This window comes from Kryptolebias marmoratus, linkage group LG21, assembly GCF_001649575.2.
Source record: "Kryptolebias marmoratus isolate JLee-2015 linkage group LG21, ASM164957v2, whole genome shotgun sequence".
In the NCBI taxonomy this organism is placed as follows: domain Eukaryota; kingdom Metazoa; phylum Chordata; class Actinopteri; order Cyprinodontiformes; family Rivulidae; genus Kryptolebias; species Kryptolebias marmoratus.
In genome coordinates, this window is record NC_051450.1 from 17715107 (window position 1) to 17742383 (window position 27277).

At 39.4% G+C, this 27277-nt stretch overlaps 1 protein-coding gene across 3 annotated transcripts in view; it reads right to left on the reverse strand.

Annotated features, from left to right (window-relative positions):
- Positions 1-22206, reverse strand: part of rttn (rotatin) — a 28861-nt gene extending 6655 nt beyond the window's left edge. Inside the window, exons 1-39 of one of the 3 annotated variants that reach the window (XM_037973252.1) lie at positions 22029-22206; positions 21612-21799; positions 20078-20267; positions 19875-19973; positions 19692-19782; positions 19333-19447; positions 18120-18270; positions 17219-17387; positions 16512-16702; positions 16214-16326; positions 15140-15307; positions 14841-15053; positions 14654-14766; positions 14427-14553; positions 13999-14124; positions 13705-13821; positions 13036-13175; positions 12262-12433; positions 12078-12177; positions 11763-11848; positions 11136-11253; positions 10596-10692; positions 10299-10364; positions 10007-10195; positions 8982-9224; positions 8318-8474; positions 7221-7387; positions 6804-7023; positions 5778-5906; positions 5544-5654; positions 4846-5004; positions 4392-4469; positions 3622-3820; positions 3376-3485; positions 2867-2957; positions 2354-2555; positions 1554-1644; positions 1099-1249; positions 729-866 (exon numbers count right to left, since the gene is read on the reverse strand). In XM_037973252.1, the coding sequence (XP_037829180.1) occupies positions 729-866; positions 1099-1249; positions 1554-1644; positions 2354-2555; positions 2867-2957; positions 3376-3485; positions 3622-3820; positions 4392-4469; positions 4846-5004; positions 5544-5654; positions 5778-5906; positions 6804-7023; positions 7221-7387; positions 8318-8474; positions 8982-9224; positions 10007-10195; positions 10299-10364; positions 10596-10692; positions 11136-11253; positions 11763-11848; positions 12078-12177; positions 12262-12433; positions 13036-13175; positions 13705-13821; positions 13999-14124; positions 14427-14553; positions 14654-14766; positions 14841-15053; positions 15140-15307; positions 16214-16326; positions 16512-16702; positions 17219-17387; positions 18120-18270; positions 19333-19447; positions 19692-19782; positions 19875-19973; positions 20078-20267; positions 21612-21799; positions 22029-22059 (5416 nt within the window). In that variant the 5' untranslated portion in view covers positions 22060-22206. Of the gene's footprint in view, positions 1-728; positions 867-1098; positions 1250-1553; positions 1645-2353; positions 2556-2866; positions 2958-3375; positions 3486-3621; positions 3821-4391; positions 4470-4845; positions 5005-5543; positions 5655-5777; positions 5907-6803; positions 7024-7220; positions 7388-8317; positions 8475-8981; positions 9225-10006; positions 10196-10298; positions 10365-10595; positions 10693-11135; positions 11254-11762; positions 11849-12077; positions 12178-12261; positions 12434-13035; positions 13176-13704; positions 13822-13998; positions 14125-14426; positions 14554-14653; positions 14767-14840; positions 15054-15139; positions 15308-16213; positions 16330-16511; positions 16703-17218; positions 17388-18119; positions 18271-19332; positions 19448-19691; positions 19783-19874; positions 19974-20077; positions 20268-21611; positions 21800-22028 lie in introns of all 3 variants that reach the window. The other 2 variants (XM_017406726.3, XM_017406725.3) reach the window with 2 other exon arrangements.
- Positions 22207-27277: the final 5071 nt, after the last annotated feature.

The following is a 27277-nucleotide window of genomic DNA, read 5'->3' on the forward strand; positions in this document are numbered from 1 at the left end:
ATCTGTCTGCAGACACCTGGTTACCATAAACACGTCTGTGCTGACAAAAACACACACACAAAGGCTCGACATTCATCTTTTACTGGACTCATTAAACTTTCCCGCAGCATCATTAATCAAAGAGGTGGATATGAGTAGGAGGTGTAGAGGTAGTTTAATTATCCTATCCTCGCATCAGTTAAAGAAAGTTTACACAAACAGAAATGATGCAAATAGAATGTTAATGAATTCTTTATTTCTCAGTTCGAACTGAAGCGGCACAAATATACTTTAGATGCTAATACTTATATGTTAGTAACCACCAGTTTGATTATTTTCAGTCTTTTCTCTGATGTAAGGCCTCAACTTGTTACAGTGATCGTTCTGATTTTTTGAAGCTGTGAGAATCATATGAACAATTAATATCTTACCTGTTGAGGACAGCTCTTTAAACAACTTTAGTTTGGAGAAATAGAGTTTAATTCTGACCAGATTGACAAACTAACAGCTAGTATAAGATGAAAGTGGACTGCTGCCATCTAAAACAGCTCCAGCCTAAAATATTTTATCGCATTTAATGCTAACACTGTTTTAAAAACCTTAAGATTACCATCAGTTTTGCTCTACAGTTATTCTGGCAGAACTAATATAATGTTCTGTTCAATAACTATATTTCTCCAAACTATTTTTGCCTTCTAAAGCAGAGTAATTACCTTTGTCACTTTCTCTCCCTTTCAGTATATGCGTACCTGCAAATGTCCGCCAGCGTCTCCCCAACACGGCAGAGACAGATGGGTGCGCTGCTGAGCTGTCTCTCTTCAGCAGAGTAGCCAGGAGCATAAACACGTCTGTCCAGCTCACACGAACCACATCCCGGGTACCTGCGTCTGAGGAGGGAAAGAGTGAGTCACAGTTTTTATGACACCAGACAACCACAGATTGCACTGTGGGGCAAAAAACTGCAGAGGAGGCTGGAGCAGATGGCGAGATTGGAATTTGGATGAGAGGGTATCCTAAAAAGGTCAGGACTGATGCATACAGTACATTATTTTGTCATTACCATTATTGTAAAAAGTTTTCTCACCAACTCTATTTCATCAAAATCTAACCGAGTCTGACCTAATCCTTTCGTATCCAGCATGAGAACAGCCAAAAGATGAGACAGCAGCTGTTTCAGGAAGTCCATCTGGCCAATCAGCTCCTTGCTTGCCATGATACAAGACTGCAGTAGTTTGGAAAAGCTGGACAAGAACCGAAGTGCAGTGACGAGCTAAAAAACACACAGATAGATGCAGATTTAACAACAAATGCAGGGAGAGACAATCTGTTGAGCTGTCAATGTTGAAGAAAAGAACAAAAAATTGTTACAAAGCCAGAAAACAAACCCCAATTGTATGCTTCGAGCAGAAACTTGTTAAGTATTCCACCCACACCAAAAATCTGGAGGTGCCCTCAGATAACCTGTGATGAAACTGGCACTATGTTCCAACCCACATATTTTCTGGTGGATCACAATAATGAAACTTACAGAAAAAAAAAAACTTCTCAAAACTGTTTCCGTCAGTGTTCTTCACCTGAGTCTTGATGTCTTCTTTCTCCCCAGGAAGGATGTTGGGCGTTCTCAGCTCAGTCAGAGATTTCTCAATAGGCTCTATATCCACAAGACTGTAAAGGAAAATACACATAATAGAAGAACAAAGTGTTTGAAAGACAAACGCATGAGGAAAATAAGGCTACAATTAGCTACAGAATATGACAAACAGATCTATTGCTTAGTCTTTTTTTCTAGCATAGTGCCAGGTATCAAAGTGTTGATTTTGTCTTTACAGTAGAAAAATAGAAAAGAGACAGTGGTGGTTTTGTTCAAAATAATAAAATGATTGTCAGAACCATAGCAAATATGTAGTACAGGGTGAAGAGAAGAGGGTTGCATTGACAATCCAACACAATGGGCAGCACTTTAAACACATTTTATAAGTGGTGAGAAACTTGTAAATAACTCATGAAAGAATAAAGTTACGTTCAAACCAAGCACACCATTGTTTTTCTTGTGAAATTCCCAATAAGTTTGATGTGTCACATGACCCTCTTCCGATTGAAAAAACAAAAGTTGGTTCCAAAATGGCCGACTTCCAAATGGCCGCCATGGTCACCCCCCATCTTGAAAAGTTTTCCCCCTCCCATATACTAATGTGCCGCAAACAGAAAGTTAATATCACCAACCATTCCCATTTTATTAAGGTGTATCCATATAAACGGCTCACTCTGTAGTTTAAAGAATTAATTTAGTACTAAACTTAACGGTACATTTTTTGCTATATTAACAAAAGAACAACAGGTGGTGGTGTTGTGGTGCTCACGTGTGGCCTCTCACCTGGCCAGAACCTGGAGGAGCTGGTTATGTCGGAGAGCAGCGAGGGTGAATTCGGGCAGGATGGCCAGCAGATTGGTCAGCAGGCCACAGTGGGCTGTCAGGAGGTCAGGGGTTACCATGAAGACGGGCTCCACGGCTGAAGGCTCTGCTTGTTGGGAATCCTGCGAGGTAATCGAGTTGCTTGTGTCTCCATCACTCTGACCTGTTTGACACGTCAGATAGGCAAAGTGTGAATCACATCTCAGTCTGTCTCCGGCCACATCTTGATTATAAAATCAAAAGCATCAAACCAAGATAAAGGAGACAGAAAAGCCCACAGTTTTACTTTCTGAGCTGTATATTTAGGAGTGAATTTAGTTTATAGCTGTTGCTGACCCCCCATTGAGGTTCTCACTGTCCAAGGGTAAGTAGTATAAAAGTTTATGTGGTATGAAACTATAAAAGCATTTTTACAGTAATCATGAATGCACACGTGCACACATTTATACACACAGACATTTCTCTCTGTGGTACCTTGAGCCATCAGTCTGCTGGCAGCCGGAGTATCATCTGGGATGCTCAATGGGGAGGAAACCTGAGGAGTGTTTGGTCCTGAACCTCTGATCTGCAACAGGAAAAAAAACATAAAAATTCATAAGCTCCATTTGATTTGAGTGACTAAAACTTTGACGATTTATTTTCCTGTTTTTAGGAGTTAAACTAGTGTTTAAGGAGTTAAAATTATATCCATCAAAGTGAATGTGTTTGTATTTTCGTGTAGATTAGGTCAGTGCAGACTGGCTCTCACAACAAGTTGGGTGGGAGATAAAAACGTGTGGCCTTTATATCACTAACTACTAATCTAGATGTAAAATAAATCAGCAGATTACATTGCACCAGTTTTATAAAGGCTAATTGCAATATTTTTGCTCATATTCAATTTATAGATCCTAAAAATTGGAGGAAAAGAGACCTAGGTTCATTAATAAACTACATTTTATAAATGTATGAGTTTATTTGTTGGGGTTTATATCAAACCATACCAGAGCATTGCTGACCACAGTGCTGGAGGTGGAAAGGGAGCTGGAAGGTCGTCCCGAGCTGATGCTGGGTGGTGGGTCCCATCTCCAAAACAGCAAGGAATTCTCAGAATCTAGAAGAGTATATACACAAAAATGAAACAAAATACTACAATACCAGGATTATAAAAAAAAGCGGCATTTATGATAATTATAATATAATAATTTCCTTGTCTGTAATTCATTGTGAAGAGTTTAATAATGGCTTACCAGTTGAAGTGCTCTCCTGAAGAGTGGAGCCAGTGCTACCTGCGGCCCGAGGCTGGACCTGGAAAACGTATCTGCCGCGGTAACAATTTGAAGCGGAGAGTGCCACATTTTGGAAATACTGACAGTGGTAAAGCAGAGCCTGTAGCGCAGGAAGACCCACCACAGACACACCAGACACCTCATCGTGGACACATGGGTGCTGAAAGAGACAAAAGGGAAGATAAAGTTCAGTGAAATTTGATGTAAAACTACCTTTTTACTGTACAAAAGGTAAAAAGGGATTTGGAACAGATATCTGTTAAGTTTAAACAATGATATACGACATTTTCAAAAATGTCACTTCATATCTTCTGAATGACATTTTGTGTCCCAGATTTTTGTTTCTTGTTCCTGGGTGGTCCCTGCACAGCTAGTTTCAAAATCCAATTCCTTTCACTCAGTTCTGTACTTCTTTCTGCATCATATTAGGTAAATACTTCAGACATACAGCTCCCTTCCCAGATACCTGTATCCTAAATTAGGATGCTTCTGGTGTTTCAACAGAGAAACTTAATTAATTTGGATGAGAAAGCTGTATGCCTGCACTTCAGCACAGCTCCAACTCAGCAACACCCCTGATCTGAACTCAACAAGAGTTTCCTCTCTCAGCAAAAGAGACAAGGAAGGTTAGGTTTGGAAAGGAGAGATGGGGAGCGGATCCAAAAGAAGAAGAAAAAAAAAAGGTTCACGGTCTGTAAAAGCTTTTTAAACTGGCAGGCAGATCTGCTGACCTGCCAGTGGGAGTCCTTGGCCTCCTCTGCGTTGGCAGGCATCGGCATCACCAGCAAGTTCTGCAAGATAAACGCAGCCTAGACACACACACACACACACACACACCACAGAGAGATAAACACACACACAGACAGACACACTGGGTTAAGTTGGACTGCATCGGCAACAGTGCCATCTGCCTGCATTTGGCTGCTAATACATAAAAGTCTAGCCTTATTTTCTGTCCAGTGAAGTTCTTTAATTTTACTGTTTAATACTGGTTTGAGTACAGTAAATAATTAATGAGAACATTAGCATCAAAAGTTTAACTTAGACAGAAACACACAAATGTCTATATTTTCACTCATTACAAAAAACTTCTATAAGAATTTTCTTTAATTGGAACAATGGCACATGAGAACATGAGAAGTCTCACATTTCATAGAGCTAAGGCAAATTTTTTAAGCTGCGTACCTCTCTGCGGACCATGCTGCTATCCTGCTGATCCAGGAGGATGTTGAGCAACGTGCCCCACAGGCCTCCGCTGATGTTCTGACAGCTGGCACACAGAGCCTGGCACCCGCTGGGCATCGAGGTCAGAGCCGAACCCAAACTCAAACTGGCAAACCTCACCTGGAAGGAGGGGAGAGACATGCATTTGGGTGGATGCTTGAACAAAGAAGAAAGATAACGGGAATAAAAAGAAGGAGGCCCACGAGGTATTAGATGTGTACAGCTCTGCAGGTTAAAAAGTGATTTTTAACAAGTTGCTGATGTTATGAGAAACCGAACTGTAGAAATTTGAAATGTAAGATTTGTCCTAATTAGAGAAAAGCCTTTCAGTTGTCATTGACAAAAAACTCTTTCTTCACAAGGGACACTCTTTAACTGACATGTCTGGGAACTTATTTTTTGAGACAAGCAGAAACTTTGGTATGAGTATCTGTCATATGAACATTGTGATTTTTTTTTGTGCAAATTCTATGCATTTCATCCCAAATGCCAAACATCAAAAACTTGGTTTATGACAAAAAAAGTTTAGAAAGTGAAGCTGTAGAACGGTAACTTTTGTATATTTGGGACTATATTTCTTGCACCATGATTATACAATAAGTATTAGTTCATACGTTTGTATTATTTCAAGTAAAATTAAGATAAGTGATTAATTTTACCTCTTGATCTCGGTCCACCCACAGTGGGATAAGCCAGGCCAAACCCAGCTGAGAAGAACCAGATTCCTCAGTAGTTCCCTCATTTCCCAAACACCACTGGGAAATCAAATCCTAGAGCAAATAACAATATGAGTTTAACTGGGTAGCATTCTCTCTTTATCAAAATACACTATGAATGATCAGTTAAATATTAAGACTATCTTCAGATCGGCAAAAAGCATGATTGATCCTTGCCTTTTCTTTGTTTTCAGCCATCATCTCATGGCACAGATGAAGCAGGCAGATGACAGCATTTTTGGTCACACCTTTTCCCATGAAAGACAAGGAGTTCCCCCTCCACTCCACGTAGAATGAGGAGATCACCTGCAGTAATGACACAGCGCTATTATGCATCAATGTCTTCCATCATAAATTTGGCATACGTACAAAAAAAAATGCAAACGAAGAGCTTGTTTAAATTTATCATTTAAAGTTTCATCTGCAAACAAACGGCCCATTTAAATGTGTGAGCATACAGTCAGAACTCTGTTCCTGCCAATTGTACGCTGGATATGCACAGCATTCAAATTGAACTTCAATACAGCTGAGAGACTAATTATTCTGGTTTTGTGTGCCATCAGGATGCAAGACTGCACAGAAAGAGCAGATGAAAAGAGAGGAGCCAAAGGCCTGCTGTGCTTTAGGATCCTACGCTGCCAAAAAATGTGAAAAAAAAGAGGCAGGTCAGAGGATTTAAAGGGTTGAAAAGAGTCTCAGAGTTAATAGGTAGATGGAAGCATCTAACAGAAATTGTTGTAAATATGCTTTTAATTTAATTTCAATGACATATACATGACAAAAAAGGAAAACATTTGTGTTGTGTATTTGCAGGGGTCTTTATTCTTAAGCAAAAACAACAGTTTCTGACACCTCTGTGCTAAGGAGTGCTGTACAAGCTGGTCTACACTGTTAGGCTATTGTTTTATGCACTGGTGAGCAGCTGAACAGATGGAAAAAGCAAGGTTGATTAATCTCATCAGCATCCTAACAGTGTGGCAGATCTTATCAATGAGATATTCAGCCTCTCCTATTCCTGTTTTCCAACTGCATTTAGCTGAATTTCAATTATTCCCTCATAAAGTACAATGCTTCGGCTTTTCTGTAGGCACTCTCAGATCTGATGAACAAGTAGGAGGGTGGAATGAGTCCAATCAACACATGAGCATATGCACGCACACACAAATGTCACGTGCAAATACAAGCTGATGCAGGAACACTTACCTCCAGTAATCCACTGAGGTACTTGGAGCAGAGGGAGCTGGGCTCCTGGTCGGGGCAGTGGGAGCTCCACCCAGGCTGGGCGGTCAGGCTCACCATGCCCTGCAGTGTCCTCTCCAGGCTGGGAAGGCCATAGAAACGTGGGGCATCGGACACCCGCAGGCTCTGAAGCAAACGGACTGCCAGCTGGCTCTTAAAGGGGCCTGCTAGTGCCAAACACAGCCTGGACAGACAGGGGGGGAAGGTGACAGCGAGAAAACAAGAAAACCCCACAAACAGACAGGAATAAAATGAAGACAGGTTGAACAGGTTTAAAGGTGCACTCTAACAACTCTAACTAACAAGCATTACATTTAATCCTTTTATTTAAACTCAAGCCTTACAAACAGCACCTCCAAAGGTTTGTGTCCTTCCTCCTACCTGTCGGTGGTGAGTGACAGTCTGTGGAGTAACGTGTTAAAGAAGCAGGTGAGTTCTCTCTGCAGCCTCTGTCTGACATGGTCCTTCAGCTCCTCTGGTTCCCCCGGGCTCTGAGTGGAGCTCTGCGTCTCCACACCAAGAAGCAAATGAAGGAGAGCTGCAGTCTCCTGGAGCACAAATGAATAAAACGAAACTAATGACTTTTACTAGCTTAATGTTACATTTGATGCTATCATTTCGTCATTTTAATGCTTCCAAAATATCCCTATTTGTTCCCATCGACCTACAAAAAGCTTTTATTGCAGCAGTTCACCAGTATATTCTTCAGCTTGTTCCATAACTAGTTTAAACAGCTTCAATGTGGTGTGAACTACAAATAGAAATATGTAAACTAAAATTCTGCTTTAATGAAAGTGTGTAAGGCGACAGATGCTCCTGAAACAGCTCAGTAATTGCAGAAAAGACGGCATGGAGCAGCTCTGCTCACCCCTACCAGACATTAAATCTGAGTCTTTTTTTTAAGCTGCCAGGAGAGGACTTATTGTTTACACACATTTATTAGAAGGTGAGCCTGATTAAATCCAAAAAAGTAGCTGTTCTTATTAAAAGAGAGTGGTGATTCCTCTCCTCAAACAAAAATACCAGTTATGTTTAAAAAGCTCAGGAAATAATCTGTGGCACATCTAAGAGGGAAAGCTGCTTTTTTGCTATGATTATAGTTTCAGTGTGATTTATTCAAGCTTTAATTGGTGGTATAAAACCCTCTGTGCTGAAGAGGTAAAAGCCTAAACAAATTACTGCTTAATGAAGATGCTCACCTGCGTGTTGTATTTTACTGGTACACACACACACACACACACACACACACACATTAAAACCACGCTACAGCAGCACACATTTTTAAATAAGCACGTATAAATAAGATGGAGTGTCAAAACCACAAGTTAGTTGAACCACATTAAAAAATAAATAAATATTTGAAATAAAATATAGGAAATCTTCAGCATCCTTTCGAGTCCTAACCTTGAGAAGAGAAAGTGGACTGGTGTTGTGGGTTTTACTTTCATGCTTGTCCAGAAAGTGTGAATTATCTGTACCTGGTTGAGAAGCAGCTCCAATATCCAGTGTAGGTTCCTGTCCTCGGCTTCACACACAAACTCTGTGGGAATTTGTTTGAAGTAGGCATTCAAAAATGTCACAATTCCCACCAGCAGGCTTTCATCCTCAACACAGGTTGGGCGCACCTGGAGAAACCTGTGGGGAGGAAGAGACAGACACTGTGACAAGAGAGGAAGAGCAACTGGTGAAAGAATATTCACAGATTTCAAGCAAGAGTGCTATCCACTCTTGTTTTTAAATGGAGCTTTTTGGTTTATTTATTTTCCTTTGTGACCAAACATGATACAACCCTTAGCAAAGAATTATGCAATCACCATTTTTAGAGGATGTACTTTCAATTATTTTAATTTTCCATAAAAAATAAATAAATCACAGACATGCCACAAAACTATATTTTTTCTAAATTTCAACCTTTCTGGAATTAGGCAACAACATAAGAACAAAGAAGTATAATTGTTGTAATTAAACAAAAGATAAAATAGTGTTTTAACAGTCTTGTGAATGCAGAAATAAAACAAAGAACTGGTTTGTCACCATTTTACAGACATATTGTAGCAGTAACAATAAAGATAAAAACCATATCTACACATAGCAATGAACATATACAGTTATTTTGGTATTAGGATGTGAATGTTAGCAGACCTAGTCAGTGCTGCCTGCCAGCTGAGGGAATGGAGGATGTCTCTGCAGCCGTGGGTGGGAACGTGAGGCAGAGCCAGTCTGTCAAACAACATGTAAAGGCTGAGCCTGGACAGAGCAGAGGCCACGGACCTGTGACCTGACGCGGTGGTGATGGCCTGGATGCAGTCCTGCACTGCAAACGGAAGCCGCACTGCCTGCAGCGACACAAGCTGCGACGTTGATAGTTTTAAATCGGGATGAAATCTGTCGGGGATCAATGTGCAAACAGTTAAGAAAAAATAAATAAAATCAGATTACATGATTATGGATGTGCTGACAAGTGTATTGCATAAACAGCGTACTCAAAAGCATACTAATGACTGCATTAACAAACATATTTGATCAACACTCCACAGGGATTAAACATTCATGAGTCTTCAAAAAAAAAGTTTCCTCCAGATTTGTTGTTATTGACTCAAGCAGAGACAGAAATGATCACATTACTGGTGATCAATGAGCAAAATTCAAGAAAATAATTAATTATACCATGATGATATGTCTATAGAAATGCATTTGCAACAAGAAGATGCTTCTCAGTTGTCACAGAGTCATCCATCTTAAATCGCTATCCTTCTCCCTGTCATAGCCCTGTACACCACTTCAGATGGATTGATCTGTCCACGGTGTGTTTCAAATGTCTCTGCCTTAATCAAGCTGGTTAAAACTGTGGAGAGACATTCTCATTTGTTTGAATTAGGTCACATTAGTACCAAATGAAGACAGATGAAACACAATATGCCACAACTCTGATTCAAATAGTTTACTGAACTCCCCACTGGAGACATCATTGGACAAGAGTGATATGTAGCAGGCTCCTTTTAAGCTCAAAAATACTGCTGTACACTTGCTCTAGTTCTATCTTCTCCAACAAACCAAAGTATTAAAAACTTAATAGAGTAATAGATGAACTGTATATAAACATATAACAATAAATTGCTTTGTTATTAAAAATATCTAAACACTGTTGGTAAAAATTTGCATCTTACTGGTCAGCATCATCAGCATCATTGTGCAGCTTCTCCAGGAGGTTATCCATCCCAGAATGCCATGCGGTGTTCCAGGCTACCTGCAAGGCTTGGCGTGCGGGGGTAAGGGTCAGGAGGTCAGCAGGAGCCAAGACACAGCAGTATGGGCTGACGGCGTGATAAGTGGCTGCCTGGAAGGGTATGTTGTACCTTGAGGAAACATTAGTCAAAAAATAGAATATTTGTCAGGTGTTTCTATGAGATGAATAAATGAAGTGTTGGATGTTTCTGACTGCTTTATGAATGCATGTACCTGCGTACTGCTGTCAGCGGTAAGGAGAACGGAGAAAGGGTTGCATCTGTGGTGGATTTGTCTGACCTGATAAGAAAAGTTACAAATTAGGACACATTTCATTAATGGACATTAATAGCAGAGAAGAGGATATCTGCTAGTTAGAAATTAGAAAACAAACTATTTATTCATTCATTCACTCTGAATGAATGGATTTAATGTTGAAGAACTCCGTTTGATGGAAACCCTGACATATATAATAAGACCACAGAAAACTCAAAGAAAAATAAAGTCATAAAAAAAGAAATTTAAACTCACCACGTTTGAATGCTGGCGATCTCATCAAAGAGCAGCAGAGTCATGAGGACAGCAGTCTCACCTCCATTTCCTTTGTTCTCCTTCAGTATCAAAGATGCTACAATAAACAAACATATAGTTAACATATTAACCAAAGGCTAATGAATACATTTGGAAGACTTTTTTTTTTTACTTAAAATTTTATAAAGACACTGCAAGACTATGTATGTATAAAAACCTGAGGTGGCTTTTGCACAAATGCCTGAATAGAGCTCTTTACTTTCTACATCAACATAAGGAAATTAGACAAAAACTCCTGAAATTAGGTTTATAAGTGTTCAACGACAGACTGACACTTGTTTGAGTTGCACCATTTCTTGCCAACTTCTGTTAAAAATGGCTGCTGGCTGAACGTGCAGTTATGCACCTTACTGTATGCCGCTTACTGCAGTGTGACAACATGTTTAAAAATAGTGCGCCCGATGACTTGGAAATTTTCCCCACGAGCCACTCAAAACAATGTGTGTAGCTGTTGCTTAATGAGCTGTTGTGTGAGCGTACCCCTGAGCAGGGCGAGGAGCAGGGGGCTGCGCTGCGCCAGGCTGTGCCTCAGAGACGGATCAGCATACACCAGTTTTCTCAAGATGCAAACACACGGCTCCAGAAGACAATCAAAGCTCTGGGGAGAACAGCAACATGCGTGCTTGGTGTTTAATTGCAAACACACACATCCTGGCACAGATACACAGTCAATACACACAAGCTAAACCCAAATTTAGTGATGGGGAAGCTACATCCTCAACGCTCCTTCTATGTTAGGTGAATGCAAGATTTTGTAGCCCGGATCTGCCAATTCTACGTAGCCAGGCTGGACGATTACCCCTGGCAGTTTCTGTTTCCAGAACTGGGAATGATCAGCAGACTGAAGTATTTTTGGACTCAGGGCAGAAATTGCTCTTGACCAGGGCCTGTCTGACACTATTAACACAGGCCATTTCATCCTTCTGTCATCCAAGCCTCTGTGGTTTTCCTCTACACTCACACAAGAATGCAATCAAACCCATGTACATAAACAGGAACACGTCTGACCCATTTTGCAAGTTCAGGTTTGTTTGATTTGCTTGCAGCAGTAATTCTTTCAATAAACATGAATTTATCACTTTGCCAAGGTTTTTTTTTTCCTTTTACCTTGTTGCCATTTACACACTCCGTGATTAAAGAAATTACTTTCTCTGTTATGCTCAGATTCTTCAGTACTGGGTGCATTGTTGTGTCTGTAGGAGAGAGAGAGAACAATTCAATATAAAGCAATAAACGTTTAGCTAATTGTTGCCTTTTTCTTCCTGGATGTCTCAAACATATGGCAGTGGGAGGAAACAAACACAGCTGCAATATCTGCAAACAGTAGTTTTCACAAGGGTAAAGGAATCAATCAATTGTAACTGATTTCTGTCTGAACATTTTCCATTTTATTAACACTGCTTTGCTTTAAGGACACCTCACCTTGCAGCACAACAGACAGCTGTTCTGCTGCTGATCTTCTGAGGGAAATGTCAACAGTGTCTGAATGAAGGATACAAAACAGCTTCTTCACTGACTCCATCTAAACAACATTAAGCACATACAGTAAATGAGGCTGTTTATTTCACTGCAGATCTCCTTTTTCTGTACACTTGAAAGTGTCTACCTTTAAAATGGACTTGCTGCTGGTGTCAAGTGTGACGTCCACAGGGTTTCTGAGGCAAAAGAGGTTGGCGAGGGATGCAATCGCTGATTGATCCATGTCGGGTGTGGCAACGTTTGCGTCACTGCTGCTGGTTAGGTGGGGCAGGATTTGTTGCACTGCTGCTAGTCTTACACTGTTAATTAAAAGTGACGCCAGGATTTAAACAAACCAATTATTTTGGAAATCACCGAAAACCCAGTTGTGATTTTGTTCCATCATAAACAACTTTAGCTGTGTGGTGAAGCATGAAGTTTTATCTGCATCACAGCACTGACTAATGATTAAAAATGTTAGCAGAATTAGATGTAATCTCCTTAAAAAAAAAAAAAAGTCTGGCAGGATATAGACAAATCTATTAACTGCTACTAAAATTTACCAAGGCTTCACTGGTGTTAATTTCCATCTCTATCAATATTCATAGTCTGGGACTTGATGGGAAGCACATTTACACAGGTCTCAAAGAGTATTTAGAGGAACTGATGAGCACACAGAGTGACAGCTATACACCATTAAAAAAAAGTCCACTAAATATGTCAAAAATCTTGCACACTTTTTTATGTGGCTTACAAAAACCCTGAGACCGAAAACCAAACTCTAAAAAGAACTTCACACACACACAAAAAAAAGATGCAGTAGAAACATACCAGACACAAATCACACACAACATACACACATCTGAGCGCCTAACAATCAAACAAAACAGAGACAATGGGAGGACCCAGAGCTCAAACTCACGTGGGCTGCTTGGTAAAAAGGAGTCGGAGTGCTGCTTTAAGCCGGGCTGTGCTTGGGAAAACATCGTCTCTCGCCACATCCAACATGTCGCTTATCAGCAGGACACACTTTCCAAGTGACTCTTCAGTGCTGGCATAGCCCTGCCACACACACACACACACACAAAATACTGTCAGACTGTCTTAGAAGACAAAAGAGGGAGCAGCAGGGAATTCCAGCTAAGCAGTGCAACAGTAAATAAAATCTGCATCGCTTTGATTAGGGGTGGTTTCATTTTGTCTCTTGTTGACATGGTGGGCCCATCTCTGAATGGCCTCCTTGAATTAAATCACACTTGACAGCCTTGTCAAAATCTCATGTATATTCATGAAGACTTTCTTGGTTTCCTGTTGCCTCGAACTCAACAATTAAAAGAACTTGGTTGGAAGATTGCTTTTCTTTTTTACTTCCCGCCCAAAAAGGAAACAATATAACACAAAAAATGTAAACAAGAGAACATTTTTCCCCACAGGCAGCACAATATTCAGTCTTTGTGATCCAAGGAAGTGAATATTACATGCTGCTTAATAATACTTTCCTACATGAATACAAAGAAATGTTCCAAACACGATGCTGCTTTAGGAGCCTTGCAGTGAAACTACTATGAATCATTTACAAAGAGAACAACACCTGTAAAATGGGTATGACCGAATAAAGCTCCTCATTGAATCTGTCCCAGGTTGATGGTGTCATCATCAATCGTCCCTTGAGCAGGAATAGCAGAATATCCTTGGCAGCTGTGTTCACCTATAGATCACAGGTACACTGCTGAAGCCAACGAAACAACTACTAACAAGTACTACATGTGTCTGTATTATCAACAAATACACACACAGGACACCTTGACTAGTTACACTGATCTTTGTCAAATATTTAAAAGTATGTTTGGAAATTCATAAGAAAAAAAACACTACATGGAGGCACCTTTTCTGCAGAGTCCTGGAGTCCAAAAGTGCTCACTTCATAGAGCACTTTGTGGTGGAGAAGGAAGTTGACGCCTGTGCACGCAGCTGATTCCTGTCGTGAAATATTCTGGATGCCAAGGCAGTCCTACGGGTATATGTAATCACACCAGAGCACATCATAAATTATCGCCATTCTCTCACTCGTGCTTGCATTCATAAGTTTCAATTCTCTCTCAATTCCAGACAGCTATCAGTGAAAGACTGATTCAAAATGTCAAGTGTTTTTTTTAGCATGCCGCCAAAGAGCAGTGGGTCATCCATTTTCATTTGACTTATTTACATATGGATGCCCTATGAGACAGCAACATCAGGCTGATATGGTTTTTCCATGACCCTTTGGAATCACTTCTAAACAATGGCTATGAAAAAAAACCATCTTGCCCTGACCTTGACCAGGTTTAACGTGCATTCGTATGTTTCTGTTTTGACAGGCAGTGACGGATGGGACAGCAGCCGGAGGAAGACTTTCTGGCTCTCAGTCTGAAGGAGAGGACTGGGTTGATCAAACTTCCACCTAAAGAGAAACAACCAAATGCACTTAAGCTCGCATGAACCATCTCTTGTTAAAAAAATAAATAAATAATTGCAATACAATTAACACATTTTTCGCTTACAGATAGGAGCACATGTGAACACATTCTTTGATGATGTGCAAGTGCTGGTGAAATGGAAGGCCACTTATAGCTTGTTCTGCAAGTTCCAGTAACTCCAACCAGTTCTTTTCCCCCTTTATGAAGAAAGAAATCAGTTACTGGATCCCATCTCAAAGATGCCTCAATAACTGTATGCTACAGATCACACCTCAGCTTGTACTTCCTTCAGGAAGTTGCAGGTTGATTCCATCCACAGAGCAGCTCTGGTTGCCCTCCTGTAGAGGTCATGGTTGTCTGAGTTCACTTGCTCCAAGTAGGCCACTGCTGTCTCTTGCATGCTGGGTAATAAACTTCCCAATGACGCATCCAAACATAAGTGAAAGAGAGCTGTTGCTGTGTTTTCTGGGAGATTATCACTAGCCTGTGTGAGATTCACAGAAACATTAATTTTTAAATATAAATAACAATTTAATGATGTGATCTGATTGCCCAGGCACCTGAACACACCTTCTCAGGAGGGAGGATAGTTTGTAGGAGTTTAATGGTAAATATGGCAGTGCCTATATAGGCCATTCTGTGGTGGACATGGAAACGGTGAGGGGCATCTGCTGGATAGTTCTGATGATAGTTGAGAATATCCCCTAGTAGCTCCATGCATACTTGCAGCTTTTCCTTCTAAAGTACACCCAGACAGAAATGAAAACAGATAGGGGGAAAAAAAACAGAAACGTCAACAAAAACACACATGCCACACAAACACAAATGTACTCAGACTGCGTGCATTTTCATACACTCAAACACAGCTGCTGGCTGGGAGCCAAGAGGAAAATTGTTCATTCCAAGGGTTGAGGAATTGAATGTAATCAGATTTCAGGGTTATTTTAGGATGAGATACATATCCACCCTATCTCAGAATGAATAAATTGGAACAATCTATTCTCAGCTACTTTGTTCTGAATGTTGAAGTTAAAAGGTAGAAAATAAAGGCCAGCAGGGGGCAGTACATACCCTGTGCATTGCACAGTTCGGCTCATTCCCAAAGGAAAACCCGAGAGGTCTGGCAAACAAAAGCTGCTCTCCACATAAAGATAACAAAATAGTTCTTAGGCTGCATGACTCTGGGCATGTATTAAACAGCAGAGGGCCACAGGGGCCTGGACTTGACAAGTGTTTAAATCCCACTGCAGAGAACATACTCTTTTAAACTGCCAGGGAATATAATAAATGATACTGCGTGGTTAATATTCACAAACCTGTTTAACACTATCTATTGTTTGGACTTTCAACACATAATAGATGAAGACATTTACTAACCCAGCAATTCTGATCTTGGATAAACCCAGGGGAGCAGACAAGGAGTTTGCATGTACGTGTGTGAAGCTCTTTGTAGCTGGCAGAAAGCCTTTGTAACCTAATATAATTCATTCGGCTCTATCACATGCCCACAGTTCTCCTTGACAGTTGAGTACCGTATGCTTGTGTGTCTGTGACAAACTGTCTGGTGGCCAAGCTAGCTCCCTGTTTCAGTGAAGTGTATCCATTCATCTACATAAGAGGCTGTCATGAGTTGTGTTGACTTGCCAGCTCCATCCCCACCAGGCTGCGATCGTCCCAGACCAGCTCGCAAACGCTGTCCCCGAGCAGGAGGACGGCATCACACAGCAGCTCCAGAACACGGTGGAACACATGCAAACCTTCTGAGGGGGAAGAGAGGAAACAGAACAAAAGCAGAAGAGATTTTTCTGACAAGATCAAATAACACTGGATAGAATCTAGAGAAGCAGGACTGGGGATATTTACAAAACCTCAAGTTTATTCAAGCAGAGAAGAAAGAAAACTGAAAGACATGAAAAAAAAAAACAACAATACTGATTCCCACCAGTCTTAAGTAGAGGTATGGCATGTTGCATGGTAGCAACTGTGAACTGGGCCACCGTGAGCTGCTGTAACTGCAGCTCTAAAACATCTTCGACACCCAGATCAGGAAGCGCCAACTGGGCCACATCGGCAGGTGAAGGGGGCATCTGTCTGGGGGCCTGAACTGCTGCCCCACCTTGGTGTGAGCTGCCACTAGATGAATCAAAAACAAGTAAGCACGACAACAGTAATTTCCTTTTAGAAACAGAACTCGGTCTATTCGATAACGTGAAAGAAAAGGATAAAAGGATGGATTATAAAAAGGATTGAGAATTCATTTTAAAAAAGTACAGAAAGACTACGAGGCAGCTCCTTGCGCTGTTTGTGTCTAAGAAGTGGGAAATCCTTCTTTTTCATCTTCACACTGCTTTATCTGCTCGTGTGGGCTGCTTGGGTCACGAGCCGTTTTAACACTACAAAAGCCACAGAAAACCCAACTGTGCAACAAATTTCCAAAAAAGTAAAACAGTAGGAAAGGAGTGAAAAGACTAACCTAAAACCATATTTGTTTTAGAAGCATGAGAGAAACCAAACTGATCATAACTAAGAATCCACAGAAACAATACCTTAGACATCAGGAGCAGATGAGCAAAATGGATCCCTCTTTTGTTAAAATAATCTTTTATTCTTTAAAATGTAATATATGTAAAGTTACCTTCAATCACATACCTGTTAGAGGCGATGTCTTCATCTTGGCCGTCACCCATGGCTCTCTGGCTTGCGTGACCCACCACAGAAGGGCGTGGAGAGCACGCCGCCGCAGGAGAGGATGCCTGTGAACGCTGGTTCCCCAAAACTTCATGAGTGTAGGAGAAGGACGAGTTCTGGGACGTTAGATCTACGTGACCACGAGAAGAGTTACACTCGCATCCATAAGTCTTTACGAAAAGCCACGCAGAACTAGAGAAATGGCATTTTCTGTGAAAATACAGCATGAAGGCTGAGAGCTGAACGACTTTGCTGCAAGTTGCTTGAACTGAGTTGGTAAAGCTAAAAGAAGTAAAAGACTAAAAGTAGCAAAATAGTAGCCAGAAGCTAAAAAGAACAAGAGGTTAGCTAAAAGGTAGAAATAGCAACATGCTAACTAAAAACAGAAAAAGGCTAGCTAAAAGCCAAAGTAACAAAAGGCTAGCTAAAAGTAGCATAAAAAATAAAAATGGAGCAAGTATGCTAAAGAAGAACAATGTTTTTGAAAGAACTGAAGAAATTTCCATATAATTTATGGAGAAAATATTTGTAAATTTAGCAAAATCTTTTTGAAAAGTATAATTGTTACAAAAACTAAAAGTCCTAGCACCCATCTCCTGACTGAGCTGAACATTTTGATATATGAAGAGCTAAAATGGAACAAAGTACGCATAAGTAGTTAGACTGCAAAAAACATATGGCAAAAAATAGAAATAAATATAGCAGTGTTACAAAATTGTCTGTTAGAGAGCCCGGTGTTTCTTTACAGTTGTTTAATTACATGCTGATAGAAAAGTGATGCACAGAAAACCTGTTAATACAGACACTACTTGGTGTCAACATTTAAATCATCTGTACATGAACCTAATAGGATGGCAGGCACCTTGCTTTGCAGTGTAGAAGCTTGGATCTTGATGAAAACGCATCCTCCTTTTGATTCCCACACAAAGCTGCCGCAGGCAGGAAAGCGCAGGAGAGTGGAGGTAGACCCCCTCACCTTTCCCCAAAGCCAACTTCAGCAGAGACAGGAGGTTCTGAAAACAGAAGATTATATTAGTTGTGTTTGATCACTTTACGTTGTCTTATTATAATCACTTGTTTTTATTGCTCAGTGAGGACTTAAACTCGGTGACGGAAAGTGGTGATAAAGTTCAATAAATAAAAAGGCCAACTGGAACTGAATCACTTAAGCAGCAATTTGTTACCAGTTTTAATTTCCTGCTCTTTGTTTATCGTGAACTGTGTGTCATCTAAATTCAAGTCATTTTTACTTTTGCTTAATATTAATAGTAACTCAACAGAGGGAGAAGCAAGGCCACACAATGAGAAAAAGTGTTTTCCAGCAATGATTTCTTTTGAAGATTAGTCTGCAGGCTGACAGTATGCTAATACTACACTGAGACTGATCTAATTTAATGCACTACTTTATTAATAAAATAGCATCGCTCACTGTGGCTCATTTGGGCTAAATGGTGTCTCCTCAAACACTGTACACACGTCAGAATGAAAGGCTCAGACAACAAATTCAATCCGATGCTGCAAAGCTGTATTCTAAAATTCTTTTTATGTCTAAAAGTATAACTCTTGTGACATAAAAAAAAACGGTTATCTGGCAAATGTTAAAATTGTAAAGCTGTTCCAGGCTTCAGGTTAAAGACTGCAGACGTCAGTGGTGAATGTGCTTCAAATCAAAGCAAGCAAAGAAGTTTGGCGACTGCTCAGAACTTTTGGTTGAACACGTCCTATTGCAAAATAAAATACTGTTTGACAGGTTTTTATTTTGACAGTGGAGTACCCACCCTCTACATCTATTAGAATTTTAGCCATACTACACACAAAAAAGAATTTACTCAATTAACTGATGTGATCAGAATAAAGAAGAATACATTGTAGACAGCCAGAAACCAGAATAATTAAAATAAAGTCTGCATGCTGCTCTGGTAATACTCCAGAGGTTTTAGATCAAGACAGTTCAATTCTGTGGACAGACAAGTATTAATGCTGCATACATATTTTGTGAGGAAAAAAAAAATAGAGAAAAAGAACCCAGGCATTGTCAATATTACCAGTCCATGAAGACCATGATGCAACAGTACCTTTACAATACCAGGTCTCTGCAGGAAGATTTCTGCAGGAAAGTCCTGCATAATGACGTCACACAGAAGCTCACAGGTTGTTCTCACCAGGTTGGGATTGGTGCTCCTCAGAGAGCTGCATTAAGTTAATTAAAGCAGATATATTTAATATTCAGTAATCAGTTATTAAACATTAATGAGGAATTTAAGTAACCTCCCCAAAAAGCTTCTAAAAGAAGAAGAAAAATATTTCTACCCTGTTAATAGAGTTGGGCATAAATCCAGCACTTTATATGGCATAGAGACTATAGTGTGCCAGAAGTTAATTAGAAAACAGGAAAAAAACAACAACAGTGAATTGTGGGATTCTTTTTTTTTACCTCTCATTGGAAGAAAGTATGTGCCTGTCTGTGTTTGTCAAAGTCAGCCACGGAAACACAGAAAACCTCAGACATCTCACAGATTCATGCACTGCTCCGAAGAGAAGAATAAAACATGAGTCATATATAGAAAAGAATAACCTTCAGAGGAGAATGAAGGAAAATTCCCCCATCAAGAGTTACCTGCTATCTTCTGAGGTGGTACGTCTGTGTTGTGGTGAATGGGCTTGTGGAAATAACCCGTTTTAGGCAAATTACCATCAGGTGTAACACATGTTGGAGCTGCAGAAGGTAAAATAAAAATAACAACCTGGACGTCTGCAGCACGAGATTGTGAAACGACAGTGACTCCTAAGTCGGGCGAGATTTGGTTTAACTTGAGACACCTGTTGTAGTTGTGCTGCATGGTCCATGTGAGTAGACAGCTGACTGACTGGGGAGAAGCTCGGGAAGCTGGAACAGCTGGTCCAGGGTTCCATCGATGACAGCTCGCAGTCTGGGCTCCATCGTAGGAGCTAGCTGAGTGAGGAAGTCCACCGCCCCGACATCTCTCAGCATCTGGGCTGCACTGGGATGCTTGGAAGACAAAATAAATACAAAATAAGAACAAGAGGCATAATGACAGGCATGTTGTCATTAAAGTGTCGTGCTTGGGTGTTGCTTTAAAAATGTTACAAATAACTCCTGCAGTTTAAAGTGTTAAAATTATTGAATATTTGTGTTATCCCAGTTACTGTATATGAGTTCCCCACCATGTTTGCAGTTATTATCATTATTTTCCCTACTTAATTTTGTATACAGGACAGTAAAACCATTTTAAACCACCCTGCATTCCTGAGGCATACATTCGTTCAGTCTTTTAAAATGATCTTGATCAATAGTTCTTTCAAGAGTTTTTTGTTTGTTTGTTGTTTTCTTTAGGCTTTGGCTGCCATTTCCAATCATTTTCTGTCCGGCCCTTGTACTTGACCATGACAGGAAATTGTGCAGTTTGTGCTTAAAAAGTGAGAAAAGTAGAAAAGTGGAGGACAAAAGAAGAAGAATCAGAATTTTAAAAAACTACTGACACCTGCTGAACAGTATCTAAAAGTCACATTTTTAGGAAAGAGGGGAAAATAATTAACCAAAGACTTGTCACAGGATCTGAGGGTTCAGTTGATCATTTACTGTAGGCAAAGCTTTCAGCTAATAACTCTTTGAAAGACAGCTTTGTTGCAGCTCAAATACTACTTGTGTGTCACAATGTGTTATATTTAGTATTTATTTAACAGAATGGACTAAAGAAAGTATAATAAATTGTGCCTTTGTGACATTCTCCTGGTAATAGTTTGGAGAACTATCAATCAAGACCACTTTAAAGGCTTACAAGTACCTAAGAATCCAATTTAATGTTGGTTATTTGTTATATTGTCAACTACAAGTATGCATCAACACAACACTGGATAACCTGTTGATTTAAGGAGCCTTTTTAGGCATCAGTGTGTAGAGATTAGAGACTTGTCAAACAAAAATTATCTGATACTGGCTTTCATACCTTCAGATATAATCTCCCTGCATATAAACCTAATAAACTGGTCCTCTTTATTCTATATATATATATATTCTAATAATGTTGACGCTCACAGAAAACAAGTTATAAGGGTAAGTTTGCCAACTAAGTAATGAATCCTAATGACATGTTTGACAATAAAATTATACCAAATAAGTCTTAAAGTTGAATAATTTCATTTGTGACACATGTGAAGGGCAATTAAAGACTTCTATATTGTTTATAACAATGGTAAATATTTATCCTACTTCTTGTTAAAGCCAAGCAGGTAGAACCAAATGTACTCGAACAGTGTATTAATTTCCATCCTCCTTCAGCCAAAATCTTACCTTCCTGGCTTGTTTCTCTTATCAGCACAGTGCATATCTTACCTTTGATAACATTAAAAGCAACCCGAGGACTTCCTCCTTCATTGGCACCTCGGGGAAATTGAACCACTCCAGGAGATGCACGAACAGCATCTTTTCTTGTACAATGTCAGTCACGGAGATAAGGGAATGGTCCAGTTTACACAAGATGCTTTTCAACGCTCGAACCCTTATCTCCACCAAAGAGTGACCTAAGATTTGAAGAAAACAAAGTTGCTAGGAGCAGACACGGTAAAAGTTTTCACATTCTCAGCTGCTCAAACTTTGGTCAGCTACGAAAGCTAGCAAGGTACGGTTTATTTGAGCTAAAAGCCACCTAAAGAAGGAAGAAAAAGTTAGAATTCACGAAAATATATTAGCTAATGTTAGCAAGAAGCGAGGAAAACTGAGCCTCCAAACCCAGCTAGCGGTTCAACCCACCTGTTTTCTTTATAAGGGGAGATAACTCCATGTTTGTCGTATTGGTATAACACGTTTTTCCGTTTAAAAGACGACTTATAAAAGCTGCTTTGACACTGGTGCGTCTGAAAAGTGTCTGTACGCCGACAGTTTCATGTCAACGACGTCTCTAACCGGGTTTGTTTTCAACAACCGCGCCAGCGTCACTCCACTTCCTGTGGAAGTCCTGACACGGTGCGTTCAAGAGCACCAACCGTGTGGGGAAATATACACACAGCGCTTCACAACGCTTCACAACGACATACAATAAATACGTAAGGTAATGACGCGCATCCACGTTAATCAAATCACGTCGTTTTTACAGAAAGTTGCAATTATCAGTAAATATTTTTTTGAAATATTTAGTTCACTTGAACTAAACTTCGCGGGCTAAAACTGTGATATGAAAAGTGAGATTTGATGCTAAAAGGTCCCAGCATGGAAAAGGACCACAAAGTAGCCATTGGCTATAAGTTATGCAGAGCAACTATTGTATTGTTCGCAATTTTAACATTATTATTTTTTGTACAGTCAAAATAAAATGAAACAATGCAAGATGGAACCCTGTTTTAAAACCATAATGCTGTTTGAAATGTATTTCTTAATGCAAGGATGTTCAAATTATAAATTTAGACCAAAATACTAGAAAGATAAGCAATTAAGACATTATTTAAACTAATCATTTCATACTATTTTACAGATATTTTTGTTTCTAATAAATTTGATTAAAGCACATTACTTTAATCAAGCTGTATGTGGCGGTGTGTGTGGGTGTGTGTGTGTGTGTGTGTGGGGGGGGGGGGCACACCCATATAAGTTGTGGCCATTTCATCAAGATGATGTCATACTGTCATTCTTTGTAAAAATGAAAAAGGCAAGCACAGAATCATTGCGAAAATACAACCCCCACATTACTAAAAAACACAAAAATGTTGTTTTTCTTTTCTATGAACTTTTAAAATTGATCACGTGTTGCAGCGTATGTTATTTCAAAACCCCATATTTGACATTTGTAAATGGTGCCCTCACTCCCAGATATGTCAGCCATGTGCTCTAATACACCCTTATACCATCACAGATGCTGGCTTTTGAACTGTGTGCTAATATCATGCCAGATGGTCCCTCTCTTTAGCACAGAGGACACATATCATTCATGGTGTCCATAAAGAATAATCCATCAGACCAGAGGACAGTTTTAAACCTCTCATCAGTCCACCTCAAGTGAACTTAGGTCTAGAGAACATGACAGCTTTTCTAAAACTTCTTCATGCATGTTTTACTTTTCTGCATAATAACCTATAACTTGTTTTGGAGATGTAACTATTACTATGATGTACTACAGTGCAAATATTGAGCTAAAATTTAATGCGTTAGTAGCGAACATCCCATCCCAGACAAATACTCCTAGCACTAACTAATTAAGCAAGATCTATTTTTAAAACTTTGCTATTAAGTAATACAGTCAACTCTGCCTGTCTGTCAGCCAAATATCTCATGAACCACAGGGTGGATTTTAAAGAAACTCCCAGAAAATAATCACCATTATCCTCTGGGGTTCGCCCAATTTAAGATGGTTGCTACAGCTGATCAGACTTTGCCAACACAAAAATAGCTACAACTCAGCCAGTTTTGCAGATATTTAGATAAAAGTTGGCACGGTACCAGCTGAGAGTCATTCTCAGCACATACTTCAAGTGCTAACAGATCATGCAAGATCTTGCAACATCACATAAGATTGTGTAAAACCTTATTTACAAGGTTTGACCAAAACAGCAACAACTCCATCATTTCCCATCAAAATATGATCTTTGTTTAAAACTCTGGCATGTAAGGTGATTGGTGATATGCATTCCTCCAAGGAAATGCTGCACTTCTTCTACTTGATAAAGTTCCTGAGATGTTGCCTATGATGTTTTTTTTCATCATTAAAAGCCTGTGCAATGCTGACATAAAGCCGTGTTCTCAGTGACATCATCCTGTCATCAAACGTGTCTCTTTTTGTTTTCCAAACACTGACGCTGTCAAAAAAATTTAAAGCTCATGTGCGTTACTTCTTCAAACAAGTGACTACATTTAAATTATTTTTCTTTTTTCTGTGTGTGAATTAAAGCAGTTGCAGGAAATCTCACACTTGAGATCTGACACGGATATGATCAGCCGGCAGGGTGATAATTAATGTGCTTAGCAAAAGATTTGACATCATTATAAGGTAATCACATTTTTAACAATTTCACTGGGATTTAGGCCCTATATTTAATTTGAGCCTTACAGTGTATGTTCTACTGACACATTAACACAGTGATGCTCTGAGACTCGAACTGAAAAGAACATGATCAGTTTCCTAATTTGCGACTGCTGCATTTAGGCATTTAGCTAAAGTTTCTTAAATTATTTACAAGTTACTTTAGATTTAGATAAATGTGTTTCTCATCTCTCATGTCTAACAACATTCCATAAGTATCTTCATTTTCATGCATGTATATCAAAGTAGGCCGAATAATCACAATCATATGGATTTTTTTTTTTTTTTTTTACTGCTGCGCCTTCAGATTTTAGAAAAACTTATTTTATACACAATTTAAAATTTTATGGTATATATTTATTTCTGGAAACATCTGCATAATGTCAGCAAAGTTTAGGAAAAATGTACTGCTTAGAAGCAACCTTATCGGTATAATATTGGTAATAAATCTACCAGATGTGTCAGTGACCCACGGTGTTTAAAAAAAAAACATTTTCTCTGTTTATTTTTTATTCTTTTGGTCACTTTAGTTATTGAATTAAAGATAAGATGCAGAGAGACTTCTCACACTAAAAAGTAGTAGAAGTCTTTTTAATCGGAGGAAAAAGACACTACTTTTGGTCAGTCCAAGTTTTCAGTCATGTCACATCATTGTTTGACACCACCTCCTGACAAGAAAAAAAAATCTCACCAAATTATCACAATTCTTCCTCTCAAAAATAGGTTGCAGAGGCAGCAGGGCAAGAAGATAAACCCAGACCTCCCTGTTTTTAGTGACACTCTTCAGCTCCTCCCAAGGTTGTTCCCAAGCCAAACAGGAAATTTAATCTTTCCAGCAAGTTCTGGGTATCCTCACAGTGGGAATTGCCCTGAAAATCTCAAGCAGGGGATGTCCAGGAGTTATTCCAATCAGATGCCAGAACCACCTCAGCTAACACGTTTCAATGAGGAGGAGCATCAGGTCTTTAGCTCCTACTGAATGGAGCTCTTCATCCAAAATCCTTGAACTCCTCCTTTTGAGACTCTCTCCCCGAGAAGGAGCATTCCACCTTGTTCTTGTTGTAAACCATGGCTTCAGACTTAGGCTTCGAGCAAGAACTTTCTTTCATTAAATGAAAACATATAGTATTTAATTTTGCCTTCATCTGTGTGTTAATACAGGATTAGCTTGAAGGCATATTTGCTGCTTAATACGTTCAACCTTTAATTGCCCAGGTATTCAAATTTAATGTAAGGATTTTAAACAATGCTAATTCTTATCCATAAGGTATCTATATTTTGTGTTTTTTACTTCAAGTCTTACTGCAGTAATACTGCAAGTCCTTCTGAAGGTATTGAAAATAAAAAAAAATAGAAATATTATACATACAATATACAATCATAAGTTAAACAATTAAGGCATTTTGTGGCACCACTGTCAGCTTTAGGTCTTCTTGGTGAAGATCCTGCAATCCGGCTGAGACAACTTTGATTTAGAAAGTTTCTCCTTTTTATTATCGCCCACCACTGAAGGTGAAGCAGCGACAATGTTTTTGCCTGTATGTGAATGTGTGTAACTTGGAAGGGGCCACATTCAAGATGACCACCACTTAAGCGACTTTATCGAACATCAACATTACTTTAACTCAGCCAACCTCAAAATGTTCAGCAAACTTACACTTTGACGGCTAACTGATTGTGCCAGATTTGTTTTTAAAACTTTGGCATTAACTATTAAAATCATCTGTTTCTGTCTGTTAGCAAAATATTTCATGAACATTTACAACCTGATTCAATGTGGCCTCCGCAACTAATCAACATCAGCCAACACAACAATGGATGTAGCGCTGTCAATTTTACAGATGTTAAGCCAAAATGTTTGCAAAATTTGACAATACTGCATGAGATTGTACATAATGTATTTTCAAAGTTTGACCAAAACGGCTACAACTCCATCATTTCTCAACATAAGATGATCTTAGTTTAACACTCTGGCATGAATGGGGTGGGTGATATGCATTCCTTGAAGAAATGCTAGGTCTTTCACTTTAACAGAAATATTCAAACTCAACCAGTTATGGCCAGCCTTGCAGAGCCATAATAAGGTTTTTCCAGAAGAAATCCTCCAGGGTTTAAATCTTAGACTTCATATCTGGGTGACATTTTGGGAGTTTTCTTAATTAATTTTTGATTTGGGTCATAGTCATGTTGAAATAAAAGCCTAATTGACCTTCTGTATTGATAAACGTAATCTAGCAGCCATAAAAAAAAAAAACGTTAATCTTTGGTATTTACATTATATTTTCAGCCAAACTGTTCATATTCTACACCAGAGTCACTCGTGAAACAAAAACCCAAGTTGTCCCTCTGGCCCTGTCACTATCTGACATGCTGTATTCTTCTTCCGCTCTGCTTCAAGTGTTGAGGATATGGAGGTGGGCACCTCGCCTCCGCCTCTACTCCCAGCAATCCCCCCACCGGCAAAGTAGTTAAGTCAAATGCCTCAGCCAAACTGAAGCAAGTGCAGACGTACTGTGCAAATAATTTATGGCTGATGCAGCGTTCATTTGAAATTAAGATGAAATACAAGGAGCTTCTCCACATGTAGAGGTATATTATTAAACAGCGTGGCCCTCTTCACCTGCAAAACATTCCATCTTGAATTCAGATCCTATGTTTTGAGTCATGCTTATACATAAAATCAAAATCTTTAGGAGGAATTGATTTTGAGAGTTGAGAGAGATGGTTCTTCAGACTCCCATGTGTTCAGATACATAACTCCCATAAACATAGTACAGCGAGATTATTATTTCTGTAAACTTTGAACAGCCCTGCTATTATCGGATCTGTTTACCCTGTCATGATAAAAGAAACGTGGCTGAATATTTACTTGTTTTTTATGGTCTGGCAACAAATATCAGCCGCACTAAAAGTTTGTTTGTCAGGTCTAAATTGGCTTGTAGAAACATTGCCTCCCTGCTTCTCAGTCTCCTTGGTGTTATATCTAATA